General features: G+C 39.7%; 1 protein-coding gene across 4 annotated transcripts in view; it reads left to right on the forward strand.

The window, feature by feature from the left end:
- Positions 1 to 1,028: 1,028 nt before the first annotated feature.
- The window catches only part of tpd52l2b (tpd52 like 2b), a 68,580-nt gene continuing 48,936 nt past the window's right edge, over positions 1,029 to 20,672 (forward strand). For 2 of the 4 annotated variants that reach the window (XM_072241299.1, XM_072241315.1), the window contains exons 1-3: positions 1,029 to 1,150; positions 5,921 to 6,057; positions 12,841 to 12,989. In XM_072241299.1, the coding sequence (XP_072097400.1) occupies positions 1,132 to 1,150; positions 5,921 to 6,057; positions 12,841 to 12,989 (305 nt within the window). In that variant the 5' untranslated portion in view covers positions 1,029 to 1,131. The remainder of the gene's footprint in view (positions 1,151 to 5,920; positions 6,058 to 12,840; positions 12,990 to 20,672) is intronic. The other 2 variants (XM_072241308.1, XM_072241322.1) reach the window with 2 other exon arrangements.

Consider the following 20,672-nt stretch of genomic DNA (forward strand, 5'->3'; position numbering starts at 1 on the left):
TGCCTAACATCTTGTCCCAGTCTTTCCAAGATATTGAATACCCCTACTTGCGGTCTGGCCAAGACATGCTTAGCCTTTTTAACCACTGAAGGGACCATCCAGCCTGATTCCTAGTCTCTCCTTGTGCCAAGAGAGGTCCTCGCAGCATCCACAGCATCCTTCCTTAACAAGTGGATGCCAAACAGTCTGGGGATATGGTAGCACTTGTGATCTAAGCTTCTTTTTCAAAGCACAAAATATTTCAAAATAAGGTAATAGATTTCTCTTAAAAGTTTAAAAAATCTGCAGATGCTGGTAATATGAAATAAAATTAACATTGCTGGAATTATTCAGCTCAGACAATATACTGTATTTAGAGAGAGAAACTGAGTTAATGGTTCAAGTTGATAATCTTACTGTCTCAGATCCTCTGAGTTGAAACTGTCGAAGATAAATTTGTCTGGATGAGAGAAATAATAGGAAGAAGTGGAATTTGAGCTGTGACAATTATCCTGAATCAAGTCACTCCCACTGGGATCCCGCTCAGCTTTCTTTTAATTAGAGAGCACATTGTCACATGTACTGAGATGCAGTGAAAAGCTGTTGTTTGTGTGCTATCCAGACAGATAATTCCATATATAATTACCCCGAAGTAGTAAAAAGTGTGACTTGTAAAAATTGTGTATAATTTGTTGAATTTGTTTCTCCTTGTGAATGTTGCTCATCTGATGCTCCGTGCCTGTGATGCTGTTACAAGTGTTTCATTGCACCTGTTGATATAAGTACGTGTCCATGTGGCAATAAATTCGACTTCGATGGTCCGATTTTTATTTAAAAAATGCACCTCGCTTTAAAAGTAAGAATATGAACAAATTAAAAATGTAAAAAAGAAGTGTTTATTCCCAACAGTTTATAGCTCATGCTTCAGGTGGCTGATGTTTTGCTACAAGAATTTTTGGTGATTCCGAGCTGCTCAGGCTCAAGGCGCTGCGCACTGTTTACTTCGCCACCTGTCACTCGGGCTCGGAATCACGTGGCCTTGCTGCTGACGTGGTACCGGCTGACGTCTCCTCACGGCGCCGGGCTGGCTGGTGGGCTGGTTTGTGGCGGTGTCCTGATTTAATAGTTTGAGAGGCTTCACGTTCCCTCGTTATGGACGCTCCAAATCAAGGTACAAGCACCGTTGGCACTTTTCGTTGACTGTCTCGCACCGCGCGACAGTGTCACGCGCAGTTGGGGAGCTTTTCCATTTTCGTGTGCGTTTGAGGCTTGGCCACTGCTCCAGCCGGAAATTGGGGGAATCAGGCCTGAATCACAGGAAGAGGGTTAGGCCAAGGCTAAACACAACAAAACAAGCCAGGCAAATTGTACTCCGAAGCTGTAGTTGACGTTGGCAGCTTATAATTTAACCATCAGCTCTTTTTTTTTGGCTGCAATACTTGTTTTTGAAGTGGGGGGGTGGGATTTTTTTTTAAAAACTGCTTAGGAATGCTGGTAATTGCTTGGCTGCCTTTGCAGATCTTTGTATTTTATTTGTTTGTATTAATATGAGATTCTCATTTATTTATCCATGGAATAAAATTACTTAAATAAGCATTTTAAACGTTAAAGTACTGTTTTATTTTTAATGTTCAGTGGATTCTGTTGCACTTGTAATTAGATTGAATATATGCAATGTGCGTGTTATTAGTCTGTATGTAATATCTCAGTACAATATTATCTAAAGTGTAGTGTATGGCTGTTGTCTCTCTCTGAAGCTTTGAGAATGTTACACATTGAAATGGCTTAGGCAAAATGGATGTGAAAAATTAATTGCCTTCACTTGCCAAAGTTGTGTAGAACTAGCAATAACGTAGGAAGTTCCTGATTGTTCCAAAGTTGATAGCCTTTATTTTGGATATTTGGAGCATTCATGTTGGATGTTGATTAAATGTTTACTTCCATTTTCAGTTGAGAAATAGTTAATTGGATCACACATTAGTAGAAATTGTTTTGGTGAAGTGTTATACATCCTGAACATTGGCTATCAGAGTTAGGTTTATGCACTTCTAACTGCTCCACTTTTACAGGATTTTGGAAAATTGAGATTTTTTTTTGAAAAAATCCACCATTGGAGGTATGGGTGTGGCTGGTGATGACAATGTTGTGAGTGTCTGACTCTAATTGCTCTTGTGGTGGTGGTAAGCCACCCTCTTGGATTGTTGCAGTCTTGGTTAATGTAATTTCACAATGTTATTGGGGAGGGACTTGGGTGACTTAGGTCCAGTAATAATGAAGGAACAGTGATATTTTAAAGTTGGTAAGCCATTCATGAACGTGTTTATCAAATCCTTTTATGGAATCTAAATGTGATAGCATTATTAACATTTTATGTTGAGGTTTCAACAATTGTCTTGTCACAATTTGATTCTTCGGTTGTAGTAATGTTCAAATAGCATAGATTTTTTTAATTCCAGAAAAGCTGTGGTAACACTGAATAATATTTACACCTTCAGCTGTGAAAAGGAAATTCCCTGACTGGAAGCAGTATTTCATTTCCCAGTACTACAATTTTTTTTCCCCCCTAATTTATAGCAGTGCTTGGAAGTAGTACCATTAGCAAATTAAGCTTTTTTTGGTCTGTTCTTGCTCAACTAAATCCTGTTGGGATTTATGGCTTCACAGGGACCAGATGTCCTTCCAGTCTCTTGCCATTGTTCAAAAGGAATTGGTAGCCAGTCAGCGGAAGCAGACTATTTGACTATACCAAGTTTCAAGAAAGCTCAATCCTTCGTTCGTTCTCTCTCTCTCTCTCTCTCTCTCTCTCTCTCTCTCTCTCTCTCTGTCTCTCTGTCTCTCTGTCTCTCTCTCTCTCTCTCTCTCTCTCTCTCTCTCTCTCTCTCTCTCTCTCTCTCTCCCCCCTCCCCCTCCCCCTCCCCCTCCCCCTCCCCCTCCCCCTCCCCACACTCATTGAAGCACCTGTTTTCTTTCTAGCATGGGTCACTGGATAAATTTTTGATGCGAAAACCTTGTGACTGACTTAGTCCTTCTCGGCCCAAGATTGTTAAAGCAATCTGCATCAGTCCAGTTACTTACTGTGCGTCTGACATTTGTTCACTGTGCAGTCTACTATATTTACTTGGGATTTAAGGGATTTATGTTTACTATTACCCAGAGTGATTCCTTTACTTGTAAATTCATTATGGGATCTGCAACTAAATGCCTCTATTCAAGAATAATACCCAACTTCTGTAGTAAAATCTATGGGAGAATGTTATATCACTAAATAGTACAAAAGTTAATGTTGACCCACAGAATACATGAAGTGGCTGAAAGGAAACGGTGTGCAGATTTGTTCACTGCGCAGAAATTCTTTGATTTTAAGACATTGGAAGATCTACCTCATCTTTGTCTTTTGTAATCATAAAGGATGATGCTCAATCACAAATGACTGTCATTCATCAGTGAATCAGGAACTTTTAATTCCTCGGCATTATCATTACAATGAAGGCACAGCAGTGCTTTTATTTTCTTAATAGCCTGTGTAGATTCGGTATGACATCTAAAACTTTGACAAGCTTCTACAAGTGTGTGGTGGAGAGTATATTGACTGGTTGCATAGCATTCTGGTATGAAAACATCAATGCCCTCGAATTCATTCATGGCAGATGCAATTTAATGTGGATAAATGTGAAGTTATCCACTTTGGTGGCAAAAATAGGAAAACAGATTATTATCTGAATGGTGGCCGATTAGGAAAAGGGGAGGTGCAACGAGACTTGGGTGTCATTATACACCAGTCATTGAAAGTGGGCATGCAGGTACAGCAGGCGGTGAAAAAGGCGAATGGTATGCTGGCATTTATAGCGAGAGGATTCGAGTACAGGAGCAGGGAGGTACTACTGCAGTTGTACAAGGCCTTGGTGAGACCACACCTGGAGTATTGTGTGCAGTTTTGTTCCCCTAATCTGAGGAAAGACATCCTTGCCATAGAGGGAGTACAAAGAAGGTTCACCAGATTGATTCCTGGGATGGCAGGACTTTCATATGAAGAAAGACTGGATGAACTGGGCTTGTACTCGTTGGAATTTAGAAGATTGAGGGGGAATCTGATTGAAACGTATAAGATTCTAAAGGGATTGGACAGGCTAGATGCAGGAAGATTGTTCCCGATGTTGGGGAAGTCCAGAACGAGGGGCCACAGTTTGAAGATAGAGGGGAAGCCTTTTAGGACCAAGATTAGGAAAAACTTCTTCACACAGAGAGTGGTGAATCTGTGGAATTCTCTGCCACAGGAAACAGTTGAGGCCAGTTCATTGGCTATATTTAAGAGGGAGTTAGATATGGTCCTTGTGGCTACGGGGGTCAGGGGGTATGGAGGGAAGGCTGGGGCAGGGTTCTGAGTTGGATGATCAGCCATGATCATAATAAATGGCGGTGCAGGCTCGAAGGGCCGAATAGCCTACTCCTGCACCTATTTTCTATGTTTCTATGAATGTAAAAACCTTGAAAAAGTAGTGGATACAAACCAAACCATCACAGGTAAAGCCCTCCTCACCACTGAGTCTTACAAGGAGTGCTGTGCAGGAAAGCAGCATCCGTCAAGGACCACACCATCCAGGCTAAGTTCTCTTCTTACTGCTGCCTCAAATACCACACTACCAAGTTCAGGGGCGGTTGTTAACCCACAACTGTCAGGCTCTTGAACCAGAGGGGAATAGCTTCACTCGCTGCAATACTGAACTGATTTCACAACCTATAGACTCACTTTTAAGGACTCTAAAATTCATGTTCTTGCTGTTTATTGTTTATTTGTAATTTTTTTCTTTTTGTTTTTGCACAGTTTTATTGTCTTTTGCATATTGGTTGTTTGCCCATCTCTGTGCAGTTTTTCATTGATGCTATTGATTCTTTCTATTTACTATGAATACCCACAAGAAATAACATACATGGTAACATGTATGTACTTTGATAATCTTTATTTTGAACTTTGATAGGGAAACATTAGCTCCTGTATTTTTTTCAAGGAGTTTACCCTGCGCATTTCAATGTTTTGGAAACACAGTACATGCACACTCTTCTCCCCACCCCTCCATTCAATATGGTCATAGCTGATTTGTCCCATGTTTCAGCTCCTCTTGCGTGCTGTTCAACACAGTGCAACAGTCTTTCTTTCAAAAGTCTACCTACCTCCTTCATATATCTCCCATAACCAGTTATTCATAATCCTCTGGGGCAAAGAATTCCAGAGAATCAAGACTGTCTGTAGGAACTTCTATGCAGTTCAATTTTAAATGATGGGCTTTTTGCACATTCCCACATGCAATATTCCTTCAGTCTGGAATCATCTTGACATCCACAGTGTTGTGTCCCTTAGGATTTTATATGTTTCAAATCCCTCATTATTTCTGACATGAAAGAATGAGGATTTTTATTTTTTTTTATGGGCATCCTCCCCAGCCCTATGGGGTTAGTTTAGTGAATATCTTCTGGATTACCTTGAAGGGTAGGTTATCCTTTAAGTAATGGGACCAAAAACTGTATGTTGTACTTCAGATGCAGTCTTGCAAATGTCTGTTCACTTACATCAGTACTTCACAATTTTAAAATTTCAGCCCCAGGCACTGAAGGCCATCAAGCCATTTGCCTCCATTACTTGCTGAATATATATGTTAACTTGGTTACATAACCAGTATTTATTTGTTTAATAGCTATCATACCGATGTTGGAATAATTATTTTAAATTCCTAGCGTGGTAATATCTTTTCTAACAAACCGTATTTAATAGCTGTGGAGTCAGGAGCCTGCTTTGTTTTCATTCTTGTCTTGATAAACATCTTGTTACCAGTTTCACTGTCATATCCATTTGTGCTTGGGTTCACTACTGCGGCTTGGGTTCACTTTTACTTTTAACGTTGTTGCTGGTTGTTTACTCGTTTGTTTGTTTGATTACCTGTGACAGATATCAACCTTAACTCTCCCAACAAAGGTCTACCTGAAAACATGACTGATGTTCCTGTGGATACTCCTGCAGGTGGGGATGGACTTGGAGTACTATCTGAAGTGGAAACTGAGGAGCTCAAATGTGAACTTAGCAAGGTATAGTTCGAATGTTTGAAAAAACAATGCTTTGGTATAATTTGAAGCAACTTTATTACTGAAATTTATCAAATTTATTTTTGACAAATAGTTCAATATTTTACTGAATGTAAAATCAAATCCTGCACAGAAAACTCAACTGATTTTGACATTTAGCCTTTATCTAATATTCATTAGGATTTTTCTGTAGTTAACCAAGGAAGCTAAATTAATATGTATACCTATTGGAGGCCTCCACTGGTCGGAGTTAACCGTGGATATTGCATCCTAGCTATCTACATGATGCACAAGACAGTACGTAAGCCATGTAAGTACGATATGGAGAGCAAGTTGTTGCCCATGCAGCAGGCTGTCTCTCCCCCCCCCCCCCCCCACACTGGTGATGAATCTAAAGGAATGGCAAAGACCAATCTTAGCACCAGCGGTATTGCAGAAGTTGCAAGTTAGCGTTGAACTCAATGTAGGACTGCCTTAGGGTCTCCAGCTCCAGATATTTCCTCAGGGTTTCTCACAAAGCCTCCCTCATGAGTGGGTGTAGCTACAAGGCAGCAAAGGTTTGAGATCAGTGTTTTCCTTCTAGATGGGCTGCTGACTACAGTTGATAAGTCCCATTTGCCTGAAGTGACTGCCAGTAACCCACTTTTGCCCCTTCTCCTGTCAGTAGAAATGGTTCTAATGGGCTGAGTAGCTAAGCCACATATTAAGGCCAGGATCTAGACTTGGTTGTCAGAGGCTATTTGAAATGCACAGCATTGGGAACAATTAATAGGTAGTAGGAATTTATCCCCACTACCTTCCTTGACTATGACAACCTTAAGGAGCCAATATGTATACTATAGTTTGTAAAAATATATAATACTTTACTGTAGTATTCTGCTGTGGAAATTGTTCAATTCCCTTTTCTTGAATGAAGAAATAATTGGATTCTTCTTGTTAATTAGTCTTGACTGTGACAACACCCATTGCTTTTGAATTGTGCAAAATGCATAGGTGATTGCACATGTGAACTTGCCATATAATTGGTCCATATTATTTACATATCTCCCCACCCTACCCAATAGATTTTTTTCAGATTGGAAACCAAGCTGCTCATTATTTTCAGTGACCTGCCTGCATGAGTTGGTTAAAGATGAAATCAAAATGACTTCTTTTTTCCCTACATTGTTATTAGATAATTAGTGATGGAATGACTGGTCCATTTCTATCCTATTCAAATGCCAAAAAGCATGTTAAAATTGAGATTTTTCCTCCTATATTGTTCACTTTTAAGTGTAGCATCTTGGTATCAGATGTCATAAGCAAAAGAACGCAAACAACAGGAATTCTACAGATGCTGGAAATTCAAGCAACACACATCAAAGTTGCTGGTGAACGCAGCAGGACAGGCAGCATCTCTAGGAAGAGGTACACTCGACGTTTCAGGCCGAGACCCTACGAAGGGTCTCGGCCTGAAACGTCGAGTGTACCTCTTCCTAGAGATGCTGCCTGGCCTGCTGCGTTCACCAGCAACTTTGATGTGTGTTGCATAAGCAAAAGAAAGCTGTTTGTAACAACTGTGATATGTCAGAACAATCTTCTCTTTGTAATTATTTCATTTAATCAAAGTTCATATAACCTTGTTTTACGATACCGGCAAGTTTGACGTATGTTCTTGCATAGGAAAGGTTACCAGTAGAAATAAGAATTAAGAGGAAAATATGTAGAAATGACCCTATTCCTGTGGGTGTGCTGGTTTTAAAAAAATCTTTCACCATACAGAATTCACAACTCTCTATCCAAGAATTTGAGATAGAGAGTAAAATTTGATCTAATGCAATTTGGGTGGGGTAGGGATGGACCAGAATAAATACAATTTATTTTTGAGATTTGTGTTTCTTTACAAATGCACAGATGTTGTGGCTCTGTGTTTTTCAGGAAAATCGCAAAATAACAATTTTCTTGGAACATAAACTAAACACCCCTTTATAGTATGGGTGTCACCTGATAAGCTGTTGTGTAATATTGCAGACTGTTGTAAGGGTTTCCTTTCATGCACATTTCAAGTTATGCATAATTTGAAGCATTTTCTGTTTTTACGACCAAATTGCATTTTTGAGGAATTATGTTTCAAAACATCAGGTTGAGGGGAGTGGCAGTGGAAAATTTCCAATTGACTTAGCTTGGATTCCTTACACTTCATCCAGAGCAGCTATTTCCTGCAAAGGAAATGTAAATTAGCAGGTATTGTTGGCAGAATATTTTTTCCTTTTTTTTTTGTGATTTTTTTAAAATTGAAGTTCATCAAACAAACAATTCCATAAGATGTATTTCAGGTACTGTACATATATATCATATTTGTCACAAATCTCCACAATATTTATCTGAATTATACACTTATAGAAAGGAGAGGAAAGAAAGAACAATCAAAAGAAGAAAACTATGTACAAAGTAGGGAGTGATGTTTCTTTTACAACATATTTATTGACTTGTGACAATAAAATCAGGCCTATGAGGTGTTATGTAGTTAACCCATTTTTCCCAGTATGAATCAAATTATTCCAACTTATGATTAACAGATGCTGTTGTCTTCTCCATTTTGTACATGTCCATTGTAATTTCCATCCATACATTTAAAATTGGGCTCTCCTGTGATCACTATTTCCTGGTAAGGGTCTTTTTACCAGCCACCAGCAGTATATTCATTAAATATTTATCTATTCAACCATTCTTGAGGTATATACCCAAAATATGTGGTCTTACTTTCTAAGGGTATTTCACATTTAAAGATGTCTTGTAGGGCATAATGTTTCCCCCTCCAATAGTCTTTGATAACGGGGCATTCCCAGAAAATATGATAATGGTTTGCATTTTGATTTCGCAAACAGAGAGGTTACAATCATTATGGGATTTCTGAGAGGGTGTAATAAAATATCTTGTCAAGTTTTTCCACCCTAACTCCCTCCATTTCTGTGAACTGGTACACCTCCATATTATTGTCCAGACTTCCTCATATTATTATCCCTCCTTCCTTCTCCCATTTTGTTTTAATGTATGAAGTGGAATGTGTTTTAAGATTTGACAAACCCTTATACACACTTGAAATAATTCTACTGTCGTCTGAAATGATTCTACTACCGTCGTCTGAATTATATGCTTTTCTAAATAGCTCTATCAGACATGTACTTGCCTTGGTTACATTTTTAATCGTCCTGTTAACATACTGTCAATCTGTAAATACTGGTAAAAGTCTTGTTTTTCTAATAAGTGTTTCTCTTTGAGCATTTCAAAATTGAACAGTGTTCCTTCTTTCATTATATTGCATATAGCTGTTATTCCTTTAGCTGTCCAGTCCTCAAATCTAGCATCCAGTTTATTTGGTGTAAAATCTGAGTCATATGCACACCATTTAAGAATTGCAATGTGTCTCACTAGTTTATATCCTTTTATAATAGTTTTCCATATTTTAAGAGTCCATTTCACCCACGGGTTATCAATAGTATTTATGTAACTTTGTAGGTTGTTATCAGCCGAGTATTTTTTTTTCTAAAGACTTGGTTGAAAACATTTTCAAGAACATATGTATGTACAAAAGCTAATGCCTAATAATTTAATCTATACACTTGTATTTTGGCCAGAGTCCTTAGTGGAATCTCGTGCAGAAGTCCATTTGGTCCAGCATTGAACTATAGTTATTTGCTTTTTTAATTTAGCATCTCAAATACTTATTTTGATGTGCAATTGTTTAATATTAAATGTTAAAATCTACAAATATTGTAAATCACTCACAGCTTTTATGACAAAAACTATGAATGGCTTTTGTTGGCTGTCAGGAATTACAGGGATTGGGTATCAACATGTACATGTCTTTTCCATTAATATTCTTACCTCATAGCTGCAACATGAATTCAGAAGTTACGTGCAAATGTAATATTTTGTGCTGATTTAGTAACATTTTCCAGAGGAAACCCTCGATTCCTGTAAAAGCATTTGAATAGCTCCAATATTTGTTCACGTGTTACTTAATGAAATTTTCTTAGATTCATAAAATGGTATAATCCTGATGGAGCTTTTTATTTTGCTCACACTGGATATCTTCTGCCTCCTGTTCCTCAAATAACTATCCTTCAGATCTTTTCCAGAACCACGGGAGACATACTAACTTAATTTTATTCTGTGGTTTTATTACATATTCACATCCTGGGTACAATAGGCTCTTTTTTTTCTCCCTTACATTCTCTACATCTTTAGACTAAATGTTAAGAAAGTGCAGCATTTCCAGTTATCACACCAATGGCTATGGAGAAGAAACCAATAATCCCTGATCATTGATTGTTACCTATTGCTCACAGTCAGATTGTATGCATTTCTGTCTAGTGAGACCAAAATTTGTATGTTGGTGATGAATCCTCTTACATCAGAGAATTCTTTTTTCCCCCCATTTATTTTTCAGGTTTGTACATGAAAGGAAGGAAATGCATGGTTGTTATTGCTCATGAATTCCAACATGCACCTCTGTTGTCTGGGTGGAGACAGGAAGGAACATAGTGAGGAATGGTTCCCTTGACTAGTTTCAGGATGGACCTGGAGCGGCACACATTATTTCCCTTCTGTTTTTATCCCCTGGGTCATTCTATGAAATGACTGGGGAAAAATACTGCTTTTAAGTTTATTTTCTAAGGTACTAGTAGCATTTTCCCCTAATTAATACAGAATCATCTGGGTTTTTTGGAAATATTTTTTCATTGGGTCTTTTTAAGGGCATAATTTATTACAACCAACTGTAAATATTTGGACAAATACAAGGGGTGATTGATAAGTTCATGGCCTAAGGTAGAAGGAGTCAATTTTTGAAAACCTAGCACATTTATTTTTCAACATAGTCCCCTCCTACATGTACACACTTAAGCGGTCGTGGAGCATACAGATCCCTTCTTTGTTGAAGTGGTCCACAGCAGGGGTGATTGATAAGCTCGTGGCCTGAGGTAGAAGGAGATAAGTTATTAACTTCAAACTTTCTGCATTATCACTCAAAGAGTTGAACAGCACGTGCATGTAACGAGAGCTTCTTGGTCCTCCAGGTGGTCCACAGCAGGGGTGATTGATAAGTTTGTGGCCTTAGGTAGAAGGAGTTGAATTATTCAGCTCTTGTTACATGCACGTGCAGTTCAACTCTGAGTGAAAATGCAGAAAGTTTGAATAACTCAGCTCCTCCTACCTTAGACCACAAACTTATCAATCACCCCTGCTGTGGACCACTTTCTGGAGGTCCAAGACGCCAACTTCTACAAAGAAGGGATCTGTATGCTCCACGACCGCTGGACTAAGTGTGTAAATGTAGGAAAAATAAAGTGTGCTAGGTTTTCTAAAACTGACTCCTTCTACCTTGGGCCACAAACTTATCAATCACCCCACATAGTTTGTCAGGCTTGCTTAAGTAAATGTCTTTTAAATCATTTTGTCAATTTCTAATGAAGAGCAGTTTATTTTATTGGATGAAGGTGATGACTTGAAATAAGCAAATCCTGTTTCTGGAACTGCCTGCATTGGTGTAAAACAATTTGTGCAACTGATTTGTTTTCCTCAGATTAATGGTAAAATAATTTTGCAGTAATTCATAACTGATATTTTTCTGGAAGTTTCACATGTAGGATATTTGTTTTTCCTTTTGTAACATTAGAATTTCTTCAAGTAATTTCCAAAACCAGCTCTGAAAATACCCTTCACTCCATGGAATTGTACCAAGTGCTACGCCCAGTTTTTGGCTGTGGAATGATATGTAGAAATAATACAGAAATGTGGGTCTTTTTCTATTGGCAACATGTAACAAGTACCCTGCCACAAACGTCAGTGCTGGGGTCTCAACCTCTTTTCCAATTTGTTTAAATGAGGGTACAAATGACATGGTTGCTAAATTTGTTGATTATGTAAAGATGAGTCGAAGAGGGAAGTAAAGGCTTCAAAGGATACACAAGTAAGTGGGCAATGATCTGGAAAAAAGAATCTTGTGGGGGATATGTGAAACACTCTATTTTGGTAGAAAAACAAAAAAAAAAACACCTCAAAGATTGCTGAGCTCTTGGATATCAAGGGTAAAGTTAGTGTCCAGCATTAACAGAATTTTATAATTTATTATGAGACAAATTGATTATAGAAGTAGGGAGGATATGCTATAGTTATATAGAGCACTGGTGAGACCATATTTGAAGAACTCTGTACAGTACTGGACTAAATACTTAAAAACAAGCTAATCTTGGAAGCAGTTCCGATGTTTACTGGACTATACCTGGAAAGGGTAGCTTATCTTGAGAGGAAAGATTGGATGGGGTAGATGTAATTGTTGGAGTTCAGACAATAGAGGACATGATTGAAACACAAGATCCTGAGGGGTTGTGACAAACAATTTGGCAAGGATTGTGAAAGAATCTATAGTTAGACTATCTCTGCAGATAAACTGGTCACCCATTTAAGGTGAAGCTAAAGCATTTTATTTTCCTCTCTAATGATTTGATAAGCAAAGTGATGGTAAGGTACAGAAGTTAGGTGGGAGTGTTGTTTTGAGGTTATCATTACCTCAGCTATGTTATTGATTAGCACAACAGACCCATGGAAAGTGACCAAATCATTTTTTTTGCACTGATACTAACTTTGTCAGCTGTTTTGGCATGTTTAAATGAATTTATAAATCAAGTTAGTAAAGTCAATGAATAAGTTCACCTTTGTTCAATAGAAAAAGGAAATTGCAACAATTAATATGTTTAAAAATTACAACTGAATTAGAATTTTTATGTGTTTTTGTTTGTACAGGTTGAAGATGAAATAGCAACACTTCGGCAAGTCCTAGCTGCCAAGGAAAAGCACGCTTCAGAGATCAAAAGGAAGTTAGGGTTGACTCCTTTCAATGAGCTCAAGCAGAATCTTACCAAAAGCTGGCAAGATGTCCAAGCATCCAATGCGTAAGTTTTTGGAACTCTTGAATTTATTTTCCTCCTGCTTAAAATCTTGTTAACAGAATGACTGTGCAAGCTTATTATTCAGGATATATATTCAGGTTTACCCTCTGTCAATTAGTTGTTACTCTAAACTTCTAGATCCTGTGTATTTTAATGGAGTGCATTTCGAATTTTTTAAGTACAATGGGTAAAAGCGTAACACTCTGGCTAGAATATTTGACATTTATTACATACCAATAGCGTAAGGTAGATGACAGATGCGAAGAACTTCAGTATGCTTTAACCCCAGTTTTTGTTTCTTTTTAAACTATTGAGATAATTTGAGCCATGCCACCCAGCAATCCCCCCGATTTAATTGTAGCCTAATCCCAGGGCAATTTACAATGACCAATTAACCTACAACTAGTAGGTCTCTGGACTTTGGACTTTGGACGTGGGGAGAACATACAAGCTCCTTTCAGGCAGTGGCTGGAATGGAATCTGGGTCACTGGTACAATACTGTAAAGCACTGTACCACGCGACAGTTTGTACTGAATTTTGTGTAATTTAGTTACTAGTTCCATTTTTCATAGTAAGATTTTAGAATTTTATTTTTGCATGAATTTACAGAGGAAAATAACGGAAAGGTTATCAAACTTGTTTTTTTTTAAAAAAGAGACAGTCTGACATCAGCTTCTGGAATGTGTGTGCAGGTAAAAAATAAAATTCCATGGTCCCCTGCTGTTGCATGGCCTCAGCTATTCTGTAGTCTTCCCCGCTTACACTTCACATTACTGAACTTATCAGACAGCTTTTACAAACCATTTCAGATTTCTTCAAAATATTGAAGTTTGACTGCGGTGTAAGTATTCTTCCAATGGGTAACAGAGCCATTATTGCTTAACCTCGTGCTCTAACTGATTTGTGGATTTGTACCCTAGTATTTTTAAATTGTGGGCTTTTAGAATTGTTAATCGTTTTAACATTGATTCTATTTTATCTTTCCCAGTGTACTTAAAGAGTTTCTAATAAAATCCTTTATTACTTGATTTGTTCAACGTTCTCCATAATGACACTCAATATCAACATTGTTGAAAATTAGGAATCTCTGGAACTCTTTTCAGACAGCATTTGAACATAGAACATAGAACAGTACAGCACAGTACAGGCCCTTCAGCCCACAATGTTGTGCCAACCCTGCCTCCCATGTAACCCCCCCCACCTTAAATTCCTCCATATACCTGTCTAATAGTCTCTTAAATTTCACTAGTGTATCTGCCTCCACCACTGACTCAGGCAGTGCATTCCACGCACCAACCGCTCTGAGTGAAAAAACATTCTCTAATATCCCCCTTGAACTTCCCACCTCTTATCTTAAAGCCATGTCCTCTTATATTGAGCAGTGGTGCCCTGGGGAAGAGGTGCTGGCTATCCACTCTATCTATTCCTCTTAATATCTTGTATATCTCTATCATGTCTCCTCTCATCCTCCTCCTCTCCAAAGAGTAAAGCCCTAGCTCCCTTAATCTCTGATCGTAATCCATACTCTCTAAACCAGGCAGCATCCTGGTAAATCTCCTCTGTACCCTTTTCAATGCTTCCACATCCTTCTTATAGTGAGGCGACCAGAACTGGACACAGTACTCCAAGTGTGGCCTAACCAGAGTTTTATACAGCTGCATCGTTACCTCGCGACTCTTAAACTCTATCCCTTGACTTATGAAAGCTAACACCCCATAAGCTTTCTTAACTACCCTATCCACCTGTGAGGCAACTTTCAGGGATCTGTGGACATATACCCCCAGATCCCTCTGCTCCTCCACACTACCAAGTATCCTGCCATTTACTTTGTACTCTGCATTGGAGTTTGTCCTTCCAAAGTGTACTGCCTCACATTTCTCCGACCAACCTTGGTGTCGCCTGCAAACTTGCCAACTCACCCTTCTACCCCCACATCCAGGTCGTTAATAAAAATCATGAAAAGTAGAGGTCCCAGAACCGATCCTTGTGGGACACCGCTAGTCACAGCCCTACAATCTGAAAGTACTCCCTCCACTACGACCCTCTGCCTTCTGCAGGCAAGCCAATTCTGCATCCACCTGGCCAAACTTCCCTGGATCCCATGCCTTCTGACTTTCTGAATAAGCCTACCGTGTGGAACCTTGTCAAATGCCTTACTAAAATCCATATAGATCACATCCGCTGCACTACCCTCATCTATATGCCTGGACACCACCTTAAAGAACTCTATCAGGCTTGTTAGACACAATCTGCCCTTCACAAAGCCATGCTGACTGTCCCTGATCAGACCATGATTCTCTAAATGCCCAGGGATCCTATCTCTAAGAATCTTTTCCAACAGCTTTCTGATGTTAGACGTAAGGCTCACTGGTCTATAATTACCCGTACTATCCCTACTACCTTTTTTGAACAAGGGGACAACATTCACCTTCCTCCAATCCTCCGGTACCATTCCCGTAGACAACGAGGACATTAAGATCCTAGCCAGAGGCTCAGCAATCTCTTCTCTCGCCTCGTGGAGCAGCCTGGGGAATATTCCGTCAGGCCCCGGGGACTTATCTGTCCTAATGTATTTTAACAACTCCAACACCTCCTCTCCCTTAATATCAACATGCTCCAGAACATCAGCCTCACTCATATTGTCCTCACTGTCATCAAGTTCCCTCTCATTGGTGAATACCGAAGGGAAGTATTGATTGAGGACCTCGCTCACTTCCACAGCCTCCAGGCACATCTTCCCAACTTTATCTCTAATCGGTCCTGTCTTCACTCCTGTCACCCTTTTGTTCTTCACATAACTGAAGAATGCCTTGGGGTTTTCCTTTACCCTAACTCGCCAAGGCCTTCTCATGCCCCCTTCTTGCTCTTCTCAGCCCCTTCTTAAACTCCTTTCTTGCTTCCCTATATTCCTCAATAGACCCATCTGATCCTTGCTTCCTAAGCCTCATGTATGCTGCCTTCTTCCACCTGACTAGATTTTCCACCTCACTTGTCACCCATGGTTCCTTCACCCTACCATTCTTTATCTTCCTTACCAGGACAAATTTATCCCTAACATCCTGCAAGAGATCCCTAAACATCGACCACATGTCCATAGTACATTTCCCTGCAAAAACATCATCCCAATTCAATAGACAATAGGTGCAGGAGGAGGCCATTCGGCCCTTCGAGTCAGCACCACCATTCACTGTGATCATGGCTGATCATCCACAGTCAGTACCCCGTTCCTGCCTTCTCCCCATATCCCTTGACTCCGCTATCTTTAAGAGCTCTATCTAACTCTTTCTTGAAAGCATCCAGAGAAGTGGCCTCCACTGCCTTCTGAGGCAGAGCATTCCACGGATCCACAACTCTCTGGGTGAAAAAGTTTTTCCTCAACTCCGTACTAAATGGCCTACCCCTTATTCTCAAACTGTGGCCTCTGGTTCTGGACTCACCCAACATCGGGAACATGTTTCCTGCCTCTAGCGTGTCCAATTCCTTAATAATCTTATATGTTTCAATCAGATCCCCTCTCATCCTTCTAAATTCCAGTGTATGCAAGCCCAGTTGCTCCAATCTTTCAACATATGACAGTCCCTCCATCCGGGGAATTAACCTCGTGAACCTCTGCTGCACTTCCTCAATAGCAAGAATGTCCTTCCTAAAATTTGGAGACCAAAACTGTACACAGTACTCCAGGTGTGGTCTCACCAGGGCCCTGCAAGAGATCTCTAAATATTGACCACATGTCTGTAGTCCATTTCCCTGCAAAAACATCATCCCAATTCACACCCGCAAGTTCTAGCCTTACTGCCACATAATTTCGCCTTCCCCAATTAAAAGTTTTCCTGTCCTCTCTGATTCTGTCCTTTTCCATGCTAACGCCAAAGACCAGGGAGCGGTGGTCACCAGATGCTCATCCACTGAGAGATCTGTGACCTGACCCAGTTTGTTACCTAATACTAGTTCTAGTATGGTGTCCCCCCTAGTCGGCCTGTCAACATATTGTGACAGGAATCCGTCCTGGACACACTTAACAAACTCTGCCCCGTCCAAACCCTTGGAACTAATCAGGTGCCAATCAATATTAGAGAAGCTAAAGTCACCCATGATAACAACCCTGTTATTTTTGCACCTTTCCAAAATCTGCCTCCCAATCTGCTCCGCTGTATCTCTGCTGCTACCAGGGGGCCTATAGAATACTCCCAATAGAGTAACTGCTCCCTTCCTGTTCCTGACTTCCACCCATACTGACACAAAAGAGGATCCTGCTACATTGCCCACCCTTTCTGTAGTTGTAATAGTATCCCTGACCAGTAACGCCACCCCTCCTCCCCTTTTCCCCACTCTCTATCCCTTTTAAAGCACTGAAGTCCAGGAATATTGAGAATCCATTCCTGCCTTGGTGCCAGCCAAGTCTCTGTAATGGCCCCTACATCATAAATTCATGTATGCATTCAAGCTCTCAGTTCATCAGCTTTGTTCCTGATGTTTCTTGCATTGAAGTACGTGCACTTTAGCCCTTCTACTTTACTACCTTTACACCCTTTATTCTGCTTTTTCTTCAAAGCCTCTCTGTATGTTAGATCTGGCTTTACTCCATGCACTTCTTTCATTGCTTTATCACTCCGGGTCCCATTTCCCTTGCAAATTAATTTAAACCCTCCTGAACCATGCTAGAAAACCTACCTGCAAGGATATTGCTCCCCTTCGAGTTCAGGTGTAACCCATCCAATCTGCACACGTCCCACTTTCCCCAGAAGAGATCCCAATGATTCAAAAAATCTAAAACCCTGCCCCCTGCACCAATTCCTCAGCCACGCATTCAACTGCCATCTCCTCCAATTCTTACCATCACTATCACGTAGCACTGGCAGCAATCCTGAGAACGCCACCCTTGAGGTCCTGTACTTCAGCCTTCTGCCTAGTTCCCGAAACTCTCACTTCAGGATCTCATCCCTCTTCCTGCCTATGTCGTTGGTGCCAACATGTATCAGGACTTCTGGCTGCTTTCCCTCTTGTACCAGGATGTCATGCACCTGGTCAGAGACATGCCGGACCCTGGCACCCGGGAGGCAACAAACCATGGGGGTGTCCTTCTCACGTCCACAAAATCTCCTGTCTGCTCCCCTGACTATAGAGTCTCCAATGATGACAGCTCTCCTCTTCTCCGTCCCACCCTTCTGCACCACAAGGTCAGACTCAGTGCCAGAGGCCCTGCCACAGTGGCTCACATCCGGTTGGTTGTCCCCGCCAACAGTATCCAGGACGGTAAACTTATTATTCAGGGGGATGGCTACAGGGGTGCTCTGCACTACCTGTCTACTCACCTTCACTTTCCCCCCTGAATTAGTGGAAAAGTGAAATCCCCTGCCCCAGAGTTTACTGAGTTTTATTTCTTTAGTTATTGACCACCACAGGTTTGTTGCTGACAGCAAAATAGAAGCTTGTATTTGATTCCTTATCCATAAGATCTTGGGCTCAGAATGCTGTCAGTCACCAATAGGTATCAAATTTATAAGCATAATGACCTAAGGTTTAATTTAAGGAAATCATTGCAAACACATGTAGTTTCTAAGATCAATGAATGAGTAGTGGTTAATTTTTGAGAGCATTTTCTTAGACTCCTTAAAAATGTAAACAATCTTTGGACATTGCAGTGTCTCTGAATCATTCTATTTGAACTTTGTTAGATTTTAATTGTGTAAAGTGCCTTTTGATTGTGTGTCTTTTATAAAGGCATTGTATCCAATAAAAGTTTGTTAAAGCTGATACCTTTAGCTGGTACAGGAATGTCATGCTAAAATGCATAATCTCATTTTTGCAAAAAATAACTTCTTCAAGTTTTCAGAAACGTGCTGTCCAATATTTTTTAAAGAAAATATCATGAACCATTTGTTACAAACTATATAGTCTGAATACTTCAATTAATCCCTTTCTTATTTTCTCCAAGTTGTTTCTCTGTGCGTGACTCTTTTTGAAGTGCTGGTGGGATATTTTGGCCACCATAATTATATAATGGCCAGACTGTTGTCTCCCTTGCTCAGAAGTCTATTCTGTTGGACTATTGAAGAAACTGCACAAACTTATCAAAAGCAAAAAAAAAAACAACTGCTGGAAGAGCCTGGCAGGTTGGCCAGCAACCTGATATAGTACAGTGGTTCAATGCAAAATGTCAACAATTCCTTTTCCTCGGATATTGCTCAACCTGCTGACTTCCTCCAACAATTTGATTTTGTTTTTGCTCCATGTTCTGGAATCTACAGTGTCTAGTCACCAAAGTATCAAAATTTGTTTCAGTTTTGATTTTTGAGCTTTGCCAATAACTAAAGTGTGGAACTCCAAATACAAAATTAAATCATAAATCTTTACATATTTATTATATCTTTTGATCTGCCCTTCATTTGTTACGGGCAGGAGATCTATTCCTTAAATTATGAACAAATTCATTAAAATTTTGTAGAACTGAGATTAAGCAAGTAAAACAGCATTTCAGAGTTGGCAGTTGAGTTTAGCCATGGTAATGATAGGCAACACACCCTGAATGCTGGAGGAAGTCAGCAGGCCAGGTAGTATCTCTGGAAAGGAGTAAACAGTTGACATTTGGGCCGAGATCACTCATCAGGACTGGAAAGAAAGAAAAATCCTTCTTTCTCTTGGACTTTTCTTTCTTTCCAGTCCTGATGAAGGGTCGTGACCCGAAACATCAACTGTTTACTCTTGTCCATAGACTCTGCTGGATGTGCTGAGTTCCTCCAGCATTTTGTGTGTGTTGCTTTGGATTTCCAGCATCTGCAAGTTTTCTCATGTTTGTGATGGCAACGATGGTATGATTTTGGAATGATTTTCACAAGACAGCATTGGAATCTGTAGAATTCTAATAGGAATTAGTATTCAGAATTGCAAATTTCAGAAGATGCTATCAATGACACATTAGCTTTGACAGTAGTTTGATTCTTGAATTACAATTTTGCTATAATTCAGTGTTATTTCATGAATATTTCAGCACTATATTATGTAATTTTCCCAAAACTGGAGACTCAGTATTATCTGCAACAGGCTTAATTTACTGGTCTGCAAAGAACACTTTGAAAGGCTCTTGGAGACATGTTTATTATATGCAAACAGAATTGCACTTGCCCTGGAAAAAAATACTACAGAATTCCCAATAGATCTGGAAAATTTCCATTGGAACTTGGGTGTGCATGCAGTTAGCTCAATAAAAGCATCAGATGTTGTGTGTTTATTAATTTTGCCCTTAATTGTTTGTTTCCCCAACACACTTGTAAAGAAATGTGCTGTAGTTGCCTCAAATGCTGAATGTATGCATTTATTTTCCTGCGGATTTTATTTCCAGTATTTACTTATTTTTTTCATCTAATTGGACTAATTAATTTGGGGTTGTTTGGAGATGAAATTATTGACAAGTGCCTGATGCATAACAATTTAAAAAGTGCATTTATGCACACGTGCACAATAAAGGAAATATCAGGAAATCAACTTTGAGGTTGGGGGGAAATATATAGTCATAGAGTTGAGCAGTACAGAAGTGTGCCAACTATTTTGTCCACCAACACAAAACTCCGTATTAGGTCCATATCCTGTTCTTTATACCCATTCAAGTGCCTGTTTGAATGTTTCTTTCACATAGTCAATTGTATTTGATTCCTCCACTTGCCAGCAGAGTTGCAAGTATCACCACT

Source organism: Mobula birostris, chromosome 2 (assembly GCF_030028105.1).
Source record: "Mobula birostris isolate sMobBir1 chromosome 2, sMobBir1.hap1, whole genome shotgun sequence".
Taxonomy (NCBI): domain Eukaryota; kingdom Metazoa; phylum Chordata; class Chondrichthyes; order Myliobatiformes; family Myliobatidae; genus Mobula; species Mobula birostris.